Source organism: Arachis ipaensis, chromosome B09 (assembly GCF_000816755.2).
Source record: "Arachis ipaensis cultivar K30076 chromosome B09, Araip1.1, whole genome shotgun sequence".
Lineage (NCBI taxonomy): Eukaryota > Viridiplantae > Streptophyta > Magnoliopsida > Fabales > Fabaceae > Arachis > Arachis ipaensis.
Genome location: NC_029793.2, coordinates 298,855 through 313,048, shown reverse-complemented (window position 1 = coordinate 313,048; position 14,194 = coordinate 298,855). Strand labels below are relative to the sequence as shown.

The 14,194-nt window shown below is 39.0% G+C and overlaps 3 protein-coding genes across 4 annotated transcripts; 2 read left to right on the top strand and 1 right to left on the bottom strand.

Annotated features, from left to right (window-relative positions):
* On the top strand, positions 4,090 to 6,402 carry LOC107619145 (probable sodium-coupled neutral amino acid transporter 6). Of its 2 annotated transcripts, XM_016321377.2 has the most exons (2): positions 4,091 to 4,331; positions 4,492 to 6,402. In XM_016321377.2, exon 2 carries the CDS (start codon positions 4,724 to 4,726, stop codon positions 5,912 to 5,914), a length of 1,191 nt encoding a protein of 396 aa, XP_016176863.1. In that variant the 5' UTR covers positions 4,091 to 4,331; positions 4,492 to 4,723; the 3' UTR covers positions 5,915 to 6,402. The 2 variants fall into 2 exon arrangements, with proteins under 2 accessions (XP_016176862.1, XP_016176863.1); XM_016321376.2 differs by having other exon boundaries at positions 4,090 to 6,402.
* LOC107619679 lies at positions 9,763 to 11,389 on the top strand. Its single transcript, XM_016321975.2, has one exon. It carries the CDS (start codon positions 10,381 to 10,383, stop codon positions 10,981 to 10,983), a length of 603 nt encoding a protein of 200 aa, XP_016177461.1. The 5' UTR covers positions 9,763 to 10,380; the 3' UTR covers positions 10,984 to 11,389.
* LOC107616851 (protein NUCLEAR FUSION DEFECTIVE 4) lies at positions 12,028 to 13,986 on the bottom strand (the record flags this gene model as incomplete). The annotated part of the gene is made up of 3 exons (XM_016318758.2): positions 12,028 to 12,180; positions 12,215 to 12,691; positions 12,782 to 13,986. Coding segments are annotated over 2 exons (1,671 nt in total), but the record flags the coding sequence as incomplete, so codon positions are not given.

The following is a 14,194-nucleotide window of genomic DNA, read 5'->3' as shown; positions in this document are numbered from 1 at the left end:
CTATCTGCGGGTTGAGATAAACTCAACTCAACCCTACCATATCCGCGGGTTGAGAATATCTCAACCCTAACCCTACCCGCTCTTAACCTGCGGGTACCCGACCCTACCCGCGGGTTACAAAAAAAGATGCAACATTATTATATAACTTGATGATAATTTAAAATAAAACTGACTTTTATGTAAAAAAAATATTAAATTATCAATTAATAATATTCTTTTAATGACTAAAGATCTTTTGCATTTAGTGAAAGGTCTTTGGTTCAACATCCATTTAAAACATATTTTTATACAAGTATATAACATATACATATATAGGGTGCGGATTGGTCGTAGGGTTAAGGCACAACCCGCACCCTACCCGACCTGCACGAGAACCCTACCCGCACCCTACCCCCCGCGTTTGGAGATGACGACGAGGGCACCATTCCCACCCGGTGGTCTCGAGTGGCAACATGGTTCCAGCTTGCACCCGCCGCCACCCACCCAGCCGGAGTTTCAGCACCTGTTCGGAGATGGTAACATTGTACTTGAATCGACTATGAGATTTATGTGCATTATATATTATTGGGCTTGAGGGATTCATTTCTGATTTTGTGCAGAGAGTGTTACAATTCGTAAGGTAATGGAGACGGTGGAGTCACTGCAAATTCGTGTGTTTCGGCTTGAGACGGAGAAGTGGGAGTTATTTATTCAAATTGGAGAAATTATTAAAAAGTTGTCGAGTGTGTTCAAGATGAAGAATCAAAAGAATTGACGGTATTTCTGTTGCATGTAAAGAGTAGGTTACATAAACTACTTGTTGCAAGAATTAATTTATGTTTTTATTGTTTGTTTTTTTCGCCATTTCCTAGTTTTTTCATTATCTAATTAAGTAGAATTAAAAGTATTATTTACTGCATATTACTATTTTTAAAGCCTATTTCATTTTAGATTTGTTCTTAGATGTCGCTTTCTTCCATCCCCTTCTTTTTATCAAATTTGTTGTGATGATATATATATGATTGGAAAAATTTTAAGTGTATTAAATATAAATATACCGATATTTAAATAATTTTAATAATTAATTTTAATTATAAAAAATATATAATAATTAAAATTAACTGTTAAAATTATTATAACACTCATGTTTTAGATACATTTCAAAACTTTCCCATATGATTAACAATATGCATCTAGGAAACCTTGTCACTCTTATTATATATTAATTGAAAATAGCGCGATAAAAAGGCGTTAAAGTGAAAGTGAGTGGAGAAGGGGAAGCACGAAAAGTGAGACGAGACGAGACGAATGAGTGAGAAAACCGTCACCGACTGCAGTGTATTAGTTGTTTCTTTGTTCTTGTGTGGCGTACGCACAATGCTTTCTCAGCTGGCAGTCGCACATAAAGAAAGTGTACCACATTGTTCAATCAATTACTCTTCACCCTATCACCCTATCTTCTCTCTTTCAATAAAATATAAAATATAATAATTAAGCTCAACTCTCTATTTTCTATTTTTCTTAAATAGGTTAACTTGCCATTTCTCTCTCTCCAAAAAAGTGGTGTTAAACTTTTTTTTGGAAGTTTATCAATCACTACTGTGTGTTTACTTAAAGTTACTTTGTTTTCAAGTAAACAAATTAAACACAAGCTTATTCATGTCAAAATATCTCTGAGTTTGAAAGAATAATTCATGTCTAACATGGGAATAATTCATGTCCTCATTAGCGAGTCCTGTCTTATTTTTGTTTTTGGTTTCTTTAGGGAACCGGACTAAACAAAAGGAGTTTTTTAAAGAGCTAGATCGGCTGGTGATGAAATGTGACATATTTTTATTGGTAGGAATCAAAACCTCAGCTATATAATTTACGGCATGAGATATCACCATATCACACATCACGGTTTTTTTTTTGTGACTGAACATAACACAAAGAAAAAATACCTAAGAGAAAGAGTAGTACTCCTCTCTAATAATAATGTCTAAATTATTAGGGGATTGTAACCATTCTAGGTACACCTGCTTGTTTAAAGTAGCAGTCTTAGCCATTAAATCAGCCGCTCTGTTTGCTGTACGCTGGATGAGCACTAAAGTAGCTGTCCAATTGCGCTGAAGCATCTCTTTGATTTTGTCAAGCAGATCAGAGTCATTCGTAATCATGCTGGTTGTGCCTCGCGAAACAAGAAGAAATGCATCAAGATTATCAGTTTCACATATGACCTCTTTATACTCGCAATCCCAAGCCATAACAAGCCCTCTCCAAATAGCATGAAGCTCACAAGAGAGAACACTAGAAAGAGGTATACTGGCAGAACAACTTTTCATCCAAATTCCCATGCTGTTTCTAATAATACATCCAAAGCCCGCTAATTGCCCATTTTCAAAAACGCTTGCATCGCAGTTCACTTTACAGACATTCATTGGAGGTGGTTCCCAGTTATATTGAAAAGAGGAAGGAATAATATGTTATTTGAAGCGAAATAGGACGCTGCCTTTTGTGCCCTGCTTTAAAAAAAGGAGTACTTTGATCCTTGAAAGCCACCTGAGTTGTTCCCAAAGAGCCAAGCGTGGATGGAGGATCTTTCTTTTCCTTAGGCTCCACCTTTGCATTTGATGAGGATCCAGCATGCATGTTATTAGACCCAAAAGAAAATTTCTTACTCACTAAATTGGAGCTTATTGCTACATTGGCTTTTTTTGGCACCACATTGGGGCCTTTACCCACTTTTTCCTTGCCTTTTCTACTAACTGTAACACATTCACCCTCTTTTGCTTGAGTATCCCTATCCATGCGTGATTCTTGTAAATTATCATGCACAAGACCCGCTGCTCCATGCTTCTCCATAATTGGAATTGATTTGGCATTAATTCCAAATTCAAAAGTTGAATTTTGATTTTTTACTGGGATTTGACTACCTTCTGTCGTTTTCTCATTGTTATCCACCGAAAACAGTGACGACAAATTTTTCTCCTTCACCATGGTTTCCTTCCCAATGCCATTGTTGTTCTCTTTTGCATATTCTCTTATTACATGCCCAAAGCAGCTACATTTTTCACAAATTAAATTCAAGTGCTCATATTCTATGTCATACATATGACCATCAACTTGAATCTTTTTTATGACTGGAAGTCCCAAGTTAATTTGCACACATGCTCTTGCATACTTTCCTCTCTCTGCAGACTTGGTGGCTAAATCGATGCGGATCGGTTTACCAACAGCTGACGCAATCATTTTCATGGCTTTCTCTTGATAATAGTTAATGTTTAAACCTGTGATTCTTATCCAAACCATGGTAGATCCAAAAGTGTTTTCACAAGGTCTGAATGAAGAACTCCAAGGTTTAACCGCAACATAACTACCAGTAATCATCCACGGTCCTCCAAGGAGAACTTTTTCTCTATCCTCCAAGAGATCAAATTTGACTAAGAAATAGCCAAAACTGACATCTAGTACCTCATATCCTTTTTTGGTTCTCCAGACTCCTTTAAGCCTGTGCGTGATCGCCGTATAGCTAAAGTTTTTTCCAAGAACTTTGATCACGATGGCATCTTTGTAGGGCTCTGCCAATATCTCCTTTGCTTCTTCAGTGAACGTCACAGTTGGTATCTCCGAATCGCCTTGCTTACCAACTACTGTAGCCATCTTATCTCCATCAAGAGAATCAGCAACCTCCAAAGCTCTCCTTGTTGAGGCACCCACAACTTTATCTCTGAACGATATCCGCTGACCTTGAATCTTGTTATTGTCTCCTTTAATTCCCTCATTTTCACCTGATGCATGCCCACCTCCACTCTCCCCCTTATTGCTCTCGCCGGCATGGCCGGCTGCCTCGCTATGTGCCACCCTCGAAGACTCTCCCCCGCTCTCTCCACTCTCCATTTCAAAATTCAAATTTTTTTTTTTTTTTATCCCAATGATAGTATTATGTAGATTTGGAATGGATGGGCCTTGATGTGTCCATTTGTTGGTTAAGGTTTGTGGACTTGAACTTGGACTTGGATAGGCTCGTTACAAAAAGAAAAAACACTGGAAATGATCCTCCGGAAAACAAAAAAGAGAGATATTTACTTTGGGAAAAATTAACTTTAAGGACCCCAGTAAGAGGCAAAGTGCTAATTATTAAATGAATAGGGGAAAAAAAGGGAAAAGGAAACGTAGGAAAAATAAGAAGAGCAGAACCAATGACCTTTCTCTCCTTCAAAATTGGCGTGCCTCTGATTATCTCCATAGCTCTGCAGAGACTGAGTCCGAGAGAGAAAATGAATGTTATTGAATCCCAATACATTATCCATTGACCCCGGGATCTAGGTTTACTCTGCAAAATTCCTGAATCACCTCCATCCCTAATATCTGTAAGTTTTCTCGTCTTTGATTCTTATTATTTCAATATTTTCCAGATTTCACTTCCCCTCCGCACAGATCTTCAGATCCTTCTTCCCTTGTCCGCAGCATTGTTGTTTTGATCTTCGATATCATGTCTAAGGATACTAATTATTCTTCGTTACCCGTTAGCTCATATCTAGAATTGCAACCTCAGAATGATTCCCCTCAATCCCTCCATAGGTTCTCTTTTGATGATGAAACCGAGTTTTTGGGGTCTAAGGTTGCAGTTCATGACCGCGACGCTGACGATGATTTCGAAATCGACATTGATAATTACCCGCTTGTTGTCATTGGCCATAACCATGGTTCCGGGGTGCCCGGAGCTGTGTTTAATTTGACTACCACCATTATAGGTGCAGGGATGATGGCCCTCCCTGCTACCATGAAGGTTCTTGGAGTGGTTTTGGGGATTGTGTTAATCATTCTTATAGGGATTTTATCGGAGATTAGTGTAGAATTGTTGATTAGATATTCGGTTTTGGTTAAAGCATCCACCTATGGGGAGGTTGTTCAACATGCTATGGGAAAAACTGCCAGGATTATGTCTGAGATCTGCATCATAGTCAACAATGGCGGTGTTCTGGTGGTTTACTTGATAATCATGGGGGATGTTATGTCTGGTTCTGTTCACCATATGGGGGTTTTTGACCAGCTAATGGGGAATGGTGTCTGGGATCAGAGAAAGCTTGTTATTCTTGTTGTCATGGTGGTTTTCCTTGCCCCACTTTGTTCCTTGGACAAGATCGATTCGCTGAGCATGACTTCGGCTGCCTCCGTGGCTCTTGCCGTCGTGTTTGTCGTAGTTACTTTTTCCGTTGCGTTCATTAAGCTTGTTGAAGGACGGATTGAGGCTCCACGGTTGGGTCCTGATCTGAGCTCAAAGACGGCCATCTTGGATTTGCTTGTGGTGATTCCAATCATGACCAATGCATTTGTCTGCCATTTTAACGTGCAGCCAATATACAATGAGCTCGCCGGGCGGTCTCCTCAGAAGATGAATCGAGTGGGAAGGATCACCTTAATACTGTGCGTCCTAGTTTATATCTCAACAGCAATGTCTGGTTTTCTACTATTTGGGAAAGACACAGAGTCTGACGTGTTGACTAATTTTGACGAGGATCTTGGAGTTCGTTATAGCGCAGCCTTAGACTACATAGTCAGGGTTGGCTACATTCTCCACTTGATACTTGTTTTTCCTGTCATTCATTTCTCTCTGAGGCAAACAGTGGATGCTTTGTTGTTTGAGGGATCACCTCCTCTATCAGAAAGCAGGAAGAGATCTTTGGGGCTGACGGCAGTTTTGTTGGTTCTCATATATATTGGATCTACCATGATTCCAAACATCTGGACAGCTTTTAAGTTCACGGGGGCAACGACGGCTCTTACATTGGGATTTATGTTTCCCGCTATTATTGTGTTGAGATTAGGCCATCAGGGGGGTTTGAGCCATGGAGAATGGATTCTATCATGGTTTATGCTGGTACTTTCAGTGGTTGTTAGCGTAATTGGAGTCATTGGTAATGTGTATAGCATTCAGAGCAAGTCTGAGTGACATTTTTGGTTTTGTTGCTTTTCATAGGAATCAAATGGGAATTTGGAGTATAAGGCAGAGGGAGGTGATTTATTCATCTGATCTGCTACGTATGTGAAACGAAAAGAGAAGGCAGAGTAGGTAGGATCCTTCTATACGGTGAGAAAGGCATACATTTTTGTTCCCTTTTAGACCCTGGGCTTTGCTAATTTGGACTATGTGATGCACATATGCCTCTAAAGGCCTTTGCCTTTGAGGAATGATGACTGATTCATTCATATTGGGAGGATTATTTTCTGGCGGATTAGTTTGCCATGGATATGGCTATGTATACAGTTCTGTTGGCTCTTTCTGCTGTTTCTTCTTTTTTATTTTTATATATTTTTTCATTTTTAATTATGCCATTGGTTTTACGGAAGAACAGTGCTGTAACAGTTAATAATAGATTGGTATACTTTCATGATCTGTTATCATATTTAAGCAGAAAATGTATGCTGCCAATGGTTTCATTTACCAATTTTCTCTTCTAACTCTTTCAACTACGTCAAACATTTGAACCTAATTTGATCTCTGTTCACTGATGAACTTCAAGTCTTCAATGGTTCAGAAACTTATTCTTGGCAACAGTTTTATATAAATGTTTTGGTTTTGTGAATTGCAATATAATTGACCAAGGGAATCAAACTCGACCCTTATAAACACCTGTAAATTTTTCTACTATAACAGTATCACATTGGAAATAGATTGTAGTCTGAGTTGCGATACTCTTTAACAAAATCATTGCATCATTATTACGTCTTAAAAACATGATGTCCATTTCCATTCGTTGTATATTCACTGATCTGTTACATTCCCATGCCCTCCTACTCTGACTAATTGTTTGTTCTTAACCTCTTAAGCGATTCTAAAGTGTAGAATGGATCCATCTTTGGTGTAACCCTTCAGAAGTTGATCTTAACCTCTTGGTTTTATCCCTTTAGGTATATAAAATTTGGAGTGTGGACGGATCCTCAATAACGGATCCATGGAGGTGTGTTGACTTCAAATGCTATCCTGTATCCTCCTTTTTCGAGATAACTTCAAATTGCCATAAAAAGCAGGGAGAAGACTTTCTGCTTAATGAGTTAATATTTTAATATAGAGATATAGATATATTATAGTGGACAGCTTATGAACGGTATTCGAATATCGAGAACACATCTAGTTTCTCTTTCTAATGCAGTAACATGGCGTTTGTCCCACTAAATCTCATGCAAGTTTAATAATTCCATAATTTCACAGAAGATCATTTTATTTCTCTGTTTGGTGGAAACAGAACCACTCTTAATGGTGGATTCTCATACTCACATGATCCATATTTAAGAGCCACATGATAAATGCTCTTGCTGAGATCTTTCTTTCAATTTGTAACGAAATTATTAAGTAAATATGAAGTAGTGGTAATGTAGTAATAATTTACACCTTTGCAACTTGCATGGGCATTCTGTTCATAATATATGAAGTGCCAACCTGCTGGATTTTTTTATTAAAGCAATATCGGATATGATTTTGAAAGTCAATTATTATGTCGACACCCACAAAGTCACAAACACACCTTTACCACAACCATTGCTAATTTCTTTCATGATATTTTGTCAAAACAAAGTATAAGACAATTACTAAGAGATGAACATTTGAGAATGTTCATTTTAAAGATTCTTTTATTCCTGTCTAACTAGATTCTCATTTCCACAGCATGAAAGCCACTAAGAGTGTTCACTGTTCAGTACTTCTGTTAGGTTGATGCCAAAGATGTTTTTAATTGATTTGGTACTCCGAACCAAGCAGATAAATCAGACAATCCATTATTTTCATCGGTGGTAGCAAGCGACAAATAAGGAACATGGAGTCTTGTGTCTAATTTATTTTGGTTACATACTTGATTAGTAGTTCATGCATCATTTTTTCCCTCATTCGTTTGCATCAAAACCTCCAAATCCGACTCCAATAATTGGCATATATGTGGTTCAACCCAAAACTAGGCCGAAGGATAGTGATGGTCTCATACGGGGATGTACTCAATGTGAAATATCTAAACAAACTGTGTCCTCTTATTATAAAGTAATTTGCAAAAATAAGAGTGTAAATTAAGGAATTAATTAGCATGTGAATTTAGTATACTCTTACTCTACCTAGAAGGCTAGAACTCACCTATGCCCCAACTCAATGTAACACACATGGGAATAGTTATTCTTTATTTGTGCACGTGAAGTTGTATAGATCCAAACTCTTATTGATAGTAGCACACTAGCATGTTCCTAATTAAAAGCAAAATTGGGACATGAAAACAACAATAGTGGAGACAATAATGGACAGTGTTTAAGCTCTAACGATTTGGCGAAAAAAAGTGACTTGTCATTCAGCTACCACAAGTTATAGATTACGTTTTTGTTCTTATTACTTTCAGCTTCAATTTTATCTTGGAGAAAGCAGCATCAAATCATATGCAACTTAATCAATAATACTGTATGATTTTGCAAAAAGCAAATTAATTAAACCAGAAAATGAGCATCACGGCACTTTGGAACCGACATTAATATATCAGAAATTTAGATCTTTTAAAATGTGAAAGTTGATAAACTTAGAGAATATTACTTGACTCTCAAGTTGTGGTAAGAAAACGTGGGTAGTTGTTCTTAAGGAGCAAGTAAGAACAAGAACTTGGATAAAGATGATAATGGTCAAGGAAAGCTCAGCAAAACAAAGATTTCTTTTATAAATCGGAGAATCAGGAGATTGTAAAACCACTTCAATTCAACACTACAAATTACAGTAAAGATCTGCAAATTCTCAGTCACACTGACATATTGAAAAATCATAGAATTCAAGTGCATGTGAATATTAGGAGTTAATTCATTCTGTTTATTTCTTTTAATTATTTCTTTTCCGATTTAGTTCTTCGATTCAATTTAATTTTTTGTTCAAATATTTTGTTTAAGCAATTTCTTTTTCTTCTTCTAGATTGTCTTGGTTGCACTTTAATTATATTTGATTTTATTTTAATCTTTGTTCTGTTGAATATCTGTTTGTACAAATCTATTATCATTAATACAAGAATTTCAATACTTATTCACTATATGTAAAGTTTATATCGACAATAAAATTAATAAGCCCCACATCGAGCTCACTTCTTAAGAGGAGTCGTATTTGTTTTTCGAATTGAAATTATTGATACAAAGCTTGATCTGCACTTGTGTTGAGATTGAACAAAAATGAAGTGATATATACATATACTAATAAAAGTAATAAATTGACTATAGTTAGTGGTTCCTTGATAGTTCCAGAAAAAAAAAATTCTTTTTGCCCCCAACTTGACTTGTTTAAAGGTTGTCTAGCTATGTCACAAGTCCTAAGTTTTCTTCTCTCTGACTTGTTCAATTAATATCTTCACAAGTGGAAAAGTCGAAGTTGTAAGTTGAGGAAGTTGTGGATATTTTTTTTGGTGACTGAAATAAATTAAACAAAGAAAAACAAAAGAAACAAAACAAGGAACTGCTTAAATAGAGGGACAGTCCCGTTTAACTCCTTAAGACACAACCAAGCCAAAAACTTATGCTTTTCCGGAACAAGCTGACGCCAAAGCCAAAGCCAATTCTCCCTCTCCTCCCAACCAAACAGCTGCTTACACAACCACAAGTAACCATTGCGTGAGTCATAGACTTTGGCAGCAGACCCACTCCAATACCAACCCACTTCCGGACCTGCTTGTTCATCTGGATTGTAAGAGAGAATATTATCTTTCAGATTTTGAGAGGAAGTTGTGGATATGAACCGGTGCGTTATTCACTTTTGGAAAGTGCATCACAACCCATAAATGGAATAGCTAGTGTAATACTTTTGAGAAATTCAACAAGTAAAGGAAGATCAACCGAACCATATCTAGCTAGTTCAGACTATTCACAACCTTTGGTAGCAGAGAAGAATATATAGAATGCCTTGCTTACCGTTTAATTAACCTATGTCTCAATCAAAGTATCAATGTTCCACAAAATATGTTATGTGATGTTTTTCGACTAATCACACACTATATGCTAATTACATACACCAAAAGTGTAATAGGGTGTGGATAACACTACTCTCTTCCCTCTTTAGCCTTGATTGCCGGTAATTAAATTGCATTAGAAAATAGAAATTGGACTATTGTGTGAGTAAACACAAGAACATGGGTTAGACATGCCCCACATGCCCATGCCACTGCTAAGTTCTAAGTTCTAACTTTAAAATATAGTCACACTCAAGATTCATCCAATACCCAATTTCTCTAAAAACTAAAAGCATATATAGCACAACCCCCACAAAGTGTAAGCCACTCCTCAAACTTGCTAAGTTTTTTTCTTTTATAGTTTTTGTTTTTTGCTGTTAAATTTTTATTCAGCATCCATCCCTTATATACAAACTTACAAAGAGATATCACAATAATACAAAATCAGAGTGTGAAGTGAGCAGCTATGGATTGGTTCTCATGGCTCTCAAAGACTAGCCTTGAGCCATCTCTAGTGTATGAGTATGGCCTTGCCTTTGCTCAGAATGAGCTTGAAGAAGAAGACATAATGTACTTGAACCATGAGTTCCTCCAAAGCATGGGCATCTCCATAGCCAAGCACAGGCTAGAAATCCTCAAGATTGCAAGAAAGGACAAAGGGAAGAGTAGTCCTCATCCAGTGGCAAGGCTCATGTTGGCCATCAAGAGGACAAAGAAGAGCTTCGCCAATTCCATTCGAACGTTGGTTCGACGCCAAGAATCTTCCTCTGCAATTGTGTTGGTGCCATCACCAAGGCCTAGCAGTGGTGGTTTAGGGACAAGATGGAAGAGTGCTTTGATGAGGAGGAAGATGATGCCTCCTAAGAAGCAAGAGAGACTGTTCCTCACAAATGGAAGTCCTACCGTGCTGCCTGCTCTTGAAGGGTATTCTAGTCCTGTGGTCTACCATTTCCAGAAGGAGGAAAAGATGGACCTTGGAGATGTTGATAATGATGATGATGGTTACTGGTCTGCTGCTGTTGAAGAGATCAAATGGGATACCATGTTCCAAGATCTAAAGCCAAACTGAGTAACATTTTTGCATTTTTTTTCCTCTTAATTTTTCCCCTGGGATTTTACTCAATCCATCACTGGAAATTATAAGTCTGAGAGGGGGTATTCTGGGTTTTTCTACCAGAGAGATTTGTAGCATAAGGTTGGTTTCCTACTTTCCTTTCCTTTCAGCCGTTCCATTCTTAATCTTAGTTACCCAGATCAGATGGTAAGTTTTAGCTCATGTCTGTTTCAGTATTGAGATTGTGTGCTTGTTTTCATAAATGTAAGTTACATGTCAGCTCAAAAAGTAGCTAGGGTCAGAGTGTGCCTGGCCTGAGTTTATGAACTGTACTGTACTATTAAAAATCCTTACCGTCACACTCATAGTACATAATTAACAGAGTATATTTTGATGTTTATTGTAATATTTGGCATTTCTGCCTCTGAATTCCTGAGCTTCTCTCCTTAATGGTAAATGATTCATACGTTACTTCGTTTAATTTGAAGAAATTATGGAAATACATCATCTTATCAGTAGCTGCAGATTTCAGAGGATTCTTATACTCGAACCTAAATCATCTAATTTTGACAAAAGATTCTGATGCGTACCACACCATAATCGGCATGGAGGTTCAGTGGCAGACTGACCTTAAAAATCGGAACCGAGCAGAACTGAACAAACAAACTTTATAAATTATCTCCGAAACAGAATACGCCACTCAATCACGTCTCTTCACAAGATATCCATAACGGCACTTGACCAGGAATATCGGAACTAACAGGAGCTCACCAGCAAACTCGAGGAGCCTATAAATCTTACCCCTTGATTCAGAAAGGGGCAGGTTCCACATTCACTTCTAGTTATTTACTCTTTATTCATTAATTATTCTCCCACTTACTTGAGCGTCGGAGTGCTTTGTGCAGGTGCTCCCGCTGCCGTGTTTCAGAAGGCCGAGGTTAAACTCACGTCGTTGCTCGAGGACAACATATAATCTAGCCACGCATCCAAGTGCTCGGCCGGAGATCATCAACCTCGGTCATCACAGACGGAACAGATTCTATTCGATATTTTTCCCCCCTTGGGGAAAGGGAAGCTAATTTGATACGTATAAAGTGGAATACATGAAACTCATATCCAAAAATAAGGACCCTAATGCTCTAATTTTTGCCAAAGTAACACAAAAAAAGGATGATTGGGGTAGCAACATGATGTAGTAGTTGCTGTATGCTTATTGAAGAATGGCAGTGGAACTTTTTTATGCAAGATTGTGCAGCCTCAGTGACTTGAAGTGTGAGAGAGACGAAATGAACCCTCAGCATAGAGCATTTTATAGACCGGGCGAATTCTGAGAGTCAAAATGATACTCAAGATGGTACCAAGTCCAACAACACCGGCAAGAATAAGAAAAGTGAGCCTGAAGCAATTTGCACCATAGCATGTTGAGCTTCCTTGCTTAGCAGCTTCTGCATCATACACAGTGCCAGCAAGCAAAGCAGAGAAAATAATGGCACCAATTGGATTCCCTAGCATCATGAAGTTACTTGTAATACCAAAGTTCTTGAGACCAAAGAGCTCAGACACAGTTGGAACCATTATAGAGTACTGAACCCCATAACATACCCCAAGCAAGGCCGTTGCAGCATAGAGAGTGCCGTCAAGAGCTGAAGCATAGAGGCAAAATGCTATGATCATTATTATTTGTGTGCATGTCATCCAAATTGTTCGAGGCAGAGCTATGGACCTGTCAAATGTTACAACAATTTGACGCTGTTGCTGTGCTAAAAATCTAACGAAAGGTATACAATACTGCACAAAAATCTGCTAGTCTTACCTAACAAAGTGTTCAGAAACAGCACCGGCACCAAGACGACCCAGAAAGTTGCAAAAGCTGAAGAGTGAGAGCAGTATGGTTGTGTCATTGGCTCCCAAAGCAACTCCAATCTGAGCGAGATTGTTGAGAACCGTTACTCCTGAACCAACCCCAAAAAAGTAAACAAACCAGAGAAGCCAGAAATCAGCCTTGACTATGGCTTCTCTGAACTTGAAGTCTTCTCCCCTCTTGGGCCTCCTTTTGTTACCCGTCACAGCTCCCTCACCCTCTGCAAGAAGTGTCTCAATATCTGAAGCATCCTCGTCAACAAGACTGGCAGCCGAGGAAGATGGTGCCAGCAAGGGATCGGTTTGATTTGAGGTAACAGGATGAAGATCATCATTGTTTGCCTTTGGATGGGAAGGGAATAGTGTCATCTTGAGAGGGATTGCAAGGGGAGTCATGAGAAGCAGAAGCATTATAGCAGCTAGGACATAAGAGAGAGCACCAGTGATAGAAAAGATGTCGCAGAGTATTGTGGTTGTAACAAGATAGGTGGCAAGTAAAACACTGGCGGCTTGAACAAAGAGGAAATGGCAATGGACAGAAGAGTCTTCACCAGAAGGAGGAGTGCAGGGGCGAATGAAGTACATGATGAGCAAGCATGCAATGGGAACTCCAAGTGCGAGAAAGAGCACAAGATTTGATGCAGAGTGTTTGAGCAACAAGGTGTATATGAGAGTGTAGACTGCGGCGCTGATCCCGACATAGCCCTTGAGGATGCCGGAGATGGTGCCTCGGGAGAGAGGGAAGTTTCTCATGTTGGTAACAAGAACAGCAGTCCCGAACCATGCATTGCTGTTGGTGGCAACACATAGAGCAAGGCATAAGGGGACATAGGGGAAGGTAGAGAGAGTTCCGGTGAGAGCAAGGAAGAGAGCTCCATAGCCCAAGAAACAGAGGAGAGCACCAATGAGGAGGAGGGACCAAGGAGGGAGGAAGTTGCATGCAATGCCAGGGAGGATGCCCACGTTCTCGCCCACGTCGTTGGCCACGCCCAGGATGGTGAGCTGCTGCTGGTTGAGGGACAAGACGGATTTGAGGGCGGAGGAGTAGAGCGGGAAGTTGTAGGCATTTCCCGCAGCTATTTGGACCCAAGCAGCGGCGCCAAGACCCACCCAGGGTGGTCTGCTCCCCTCTTTCACAACCATTTTTCTTACTTCTCGTTACTGCTTTCTTTCAACCAATCTCAATCTCAGTCTTGATAAGAATTTCAGTTTACCAAACAGTCCAAACCTAACCTTCTTGGTTTTTAGATAAATCTTTTGCAAGCCCCATTGCCATTCACAACTTGGTAGCAATGGCCTATAGGACAAGGATTCTGGATGTCCAAAAACACCTACTATTTTCATACACTTGGATCACTCAAGTCGA

Bases quoted from the DNA above. Each gene is read 5' to 3' on its own strand.
- LOC107619145 (XM_016321376.2), top strand. From the start codon at position 4,454: ATGTCTAAGGATACTAATTATTCTTCGTTACCCGTTAGCTCATATCTA.
- LOC107619679 (XM_016321975.2), top strand. From the start codon at position 10,381: ATGGATTGGTTCTCATGGCTCTCAAAGACTAGCCTTGAGCCATCTCTA.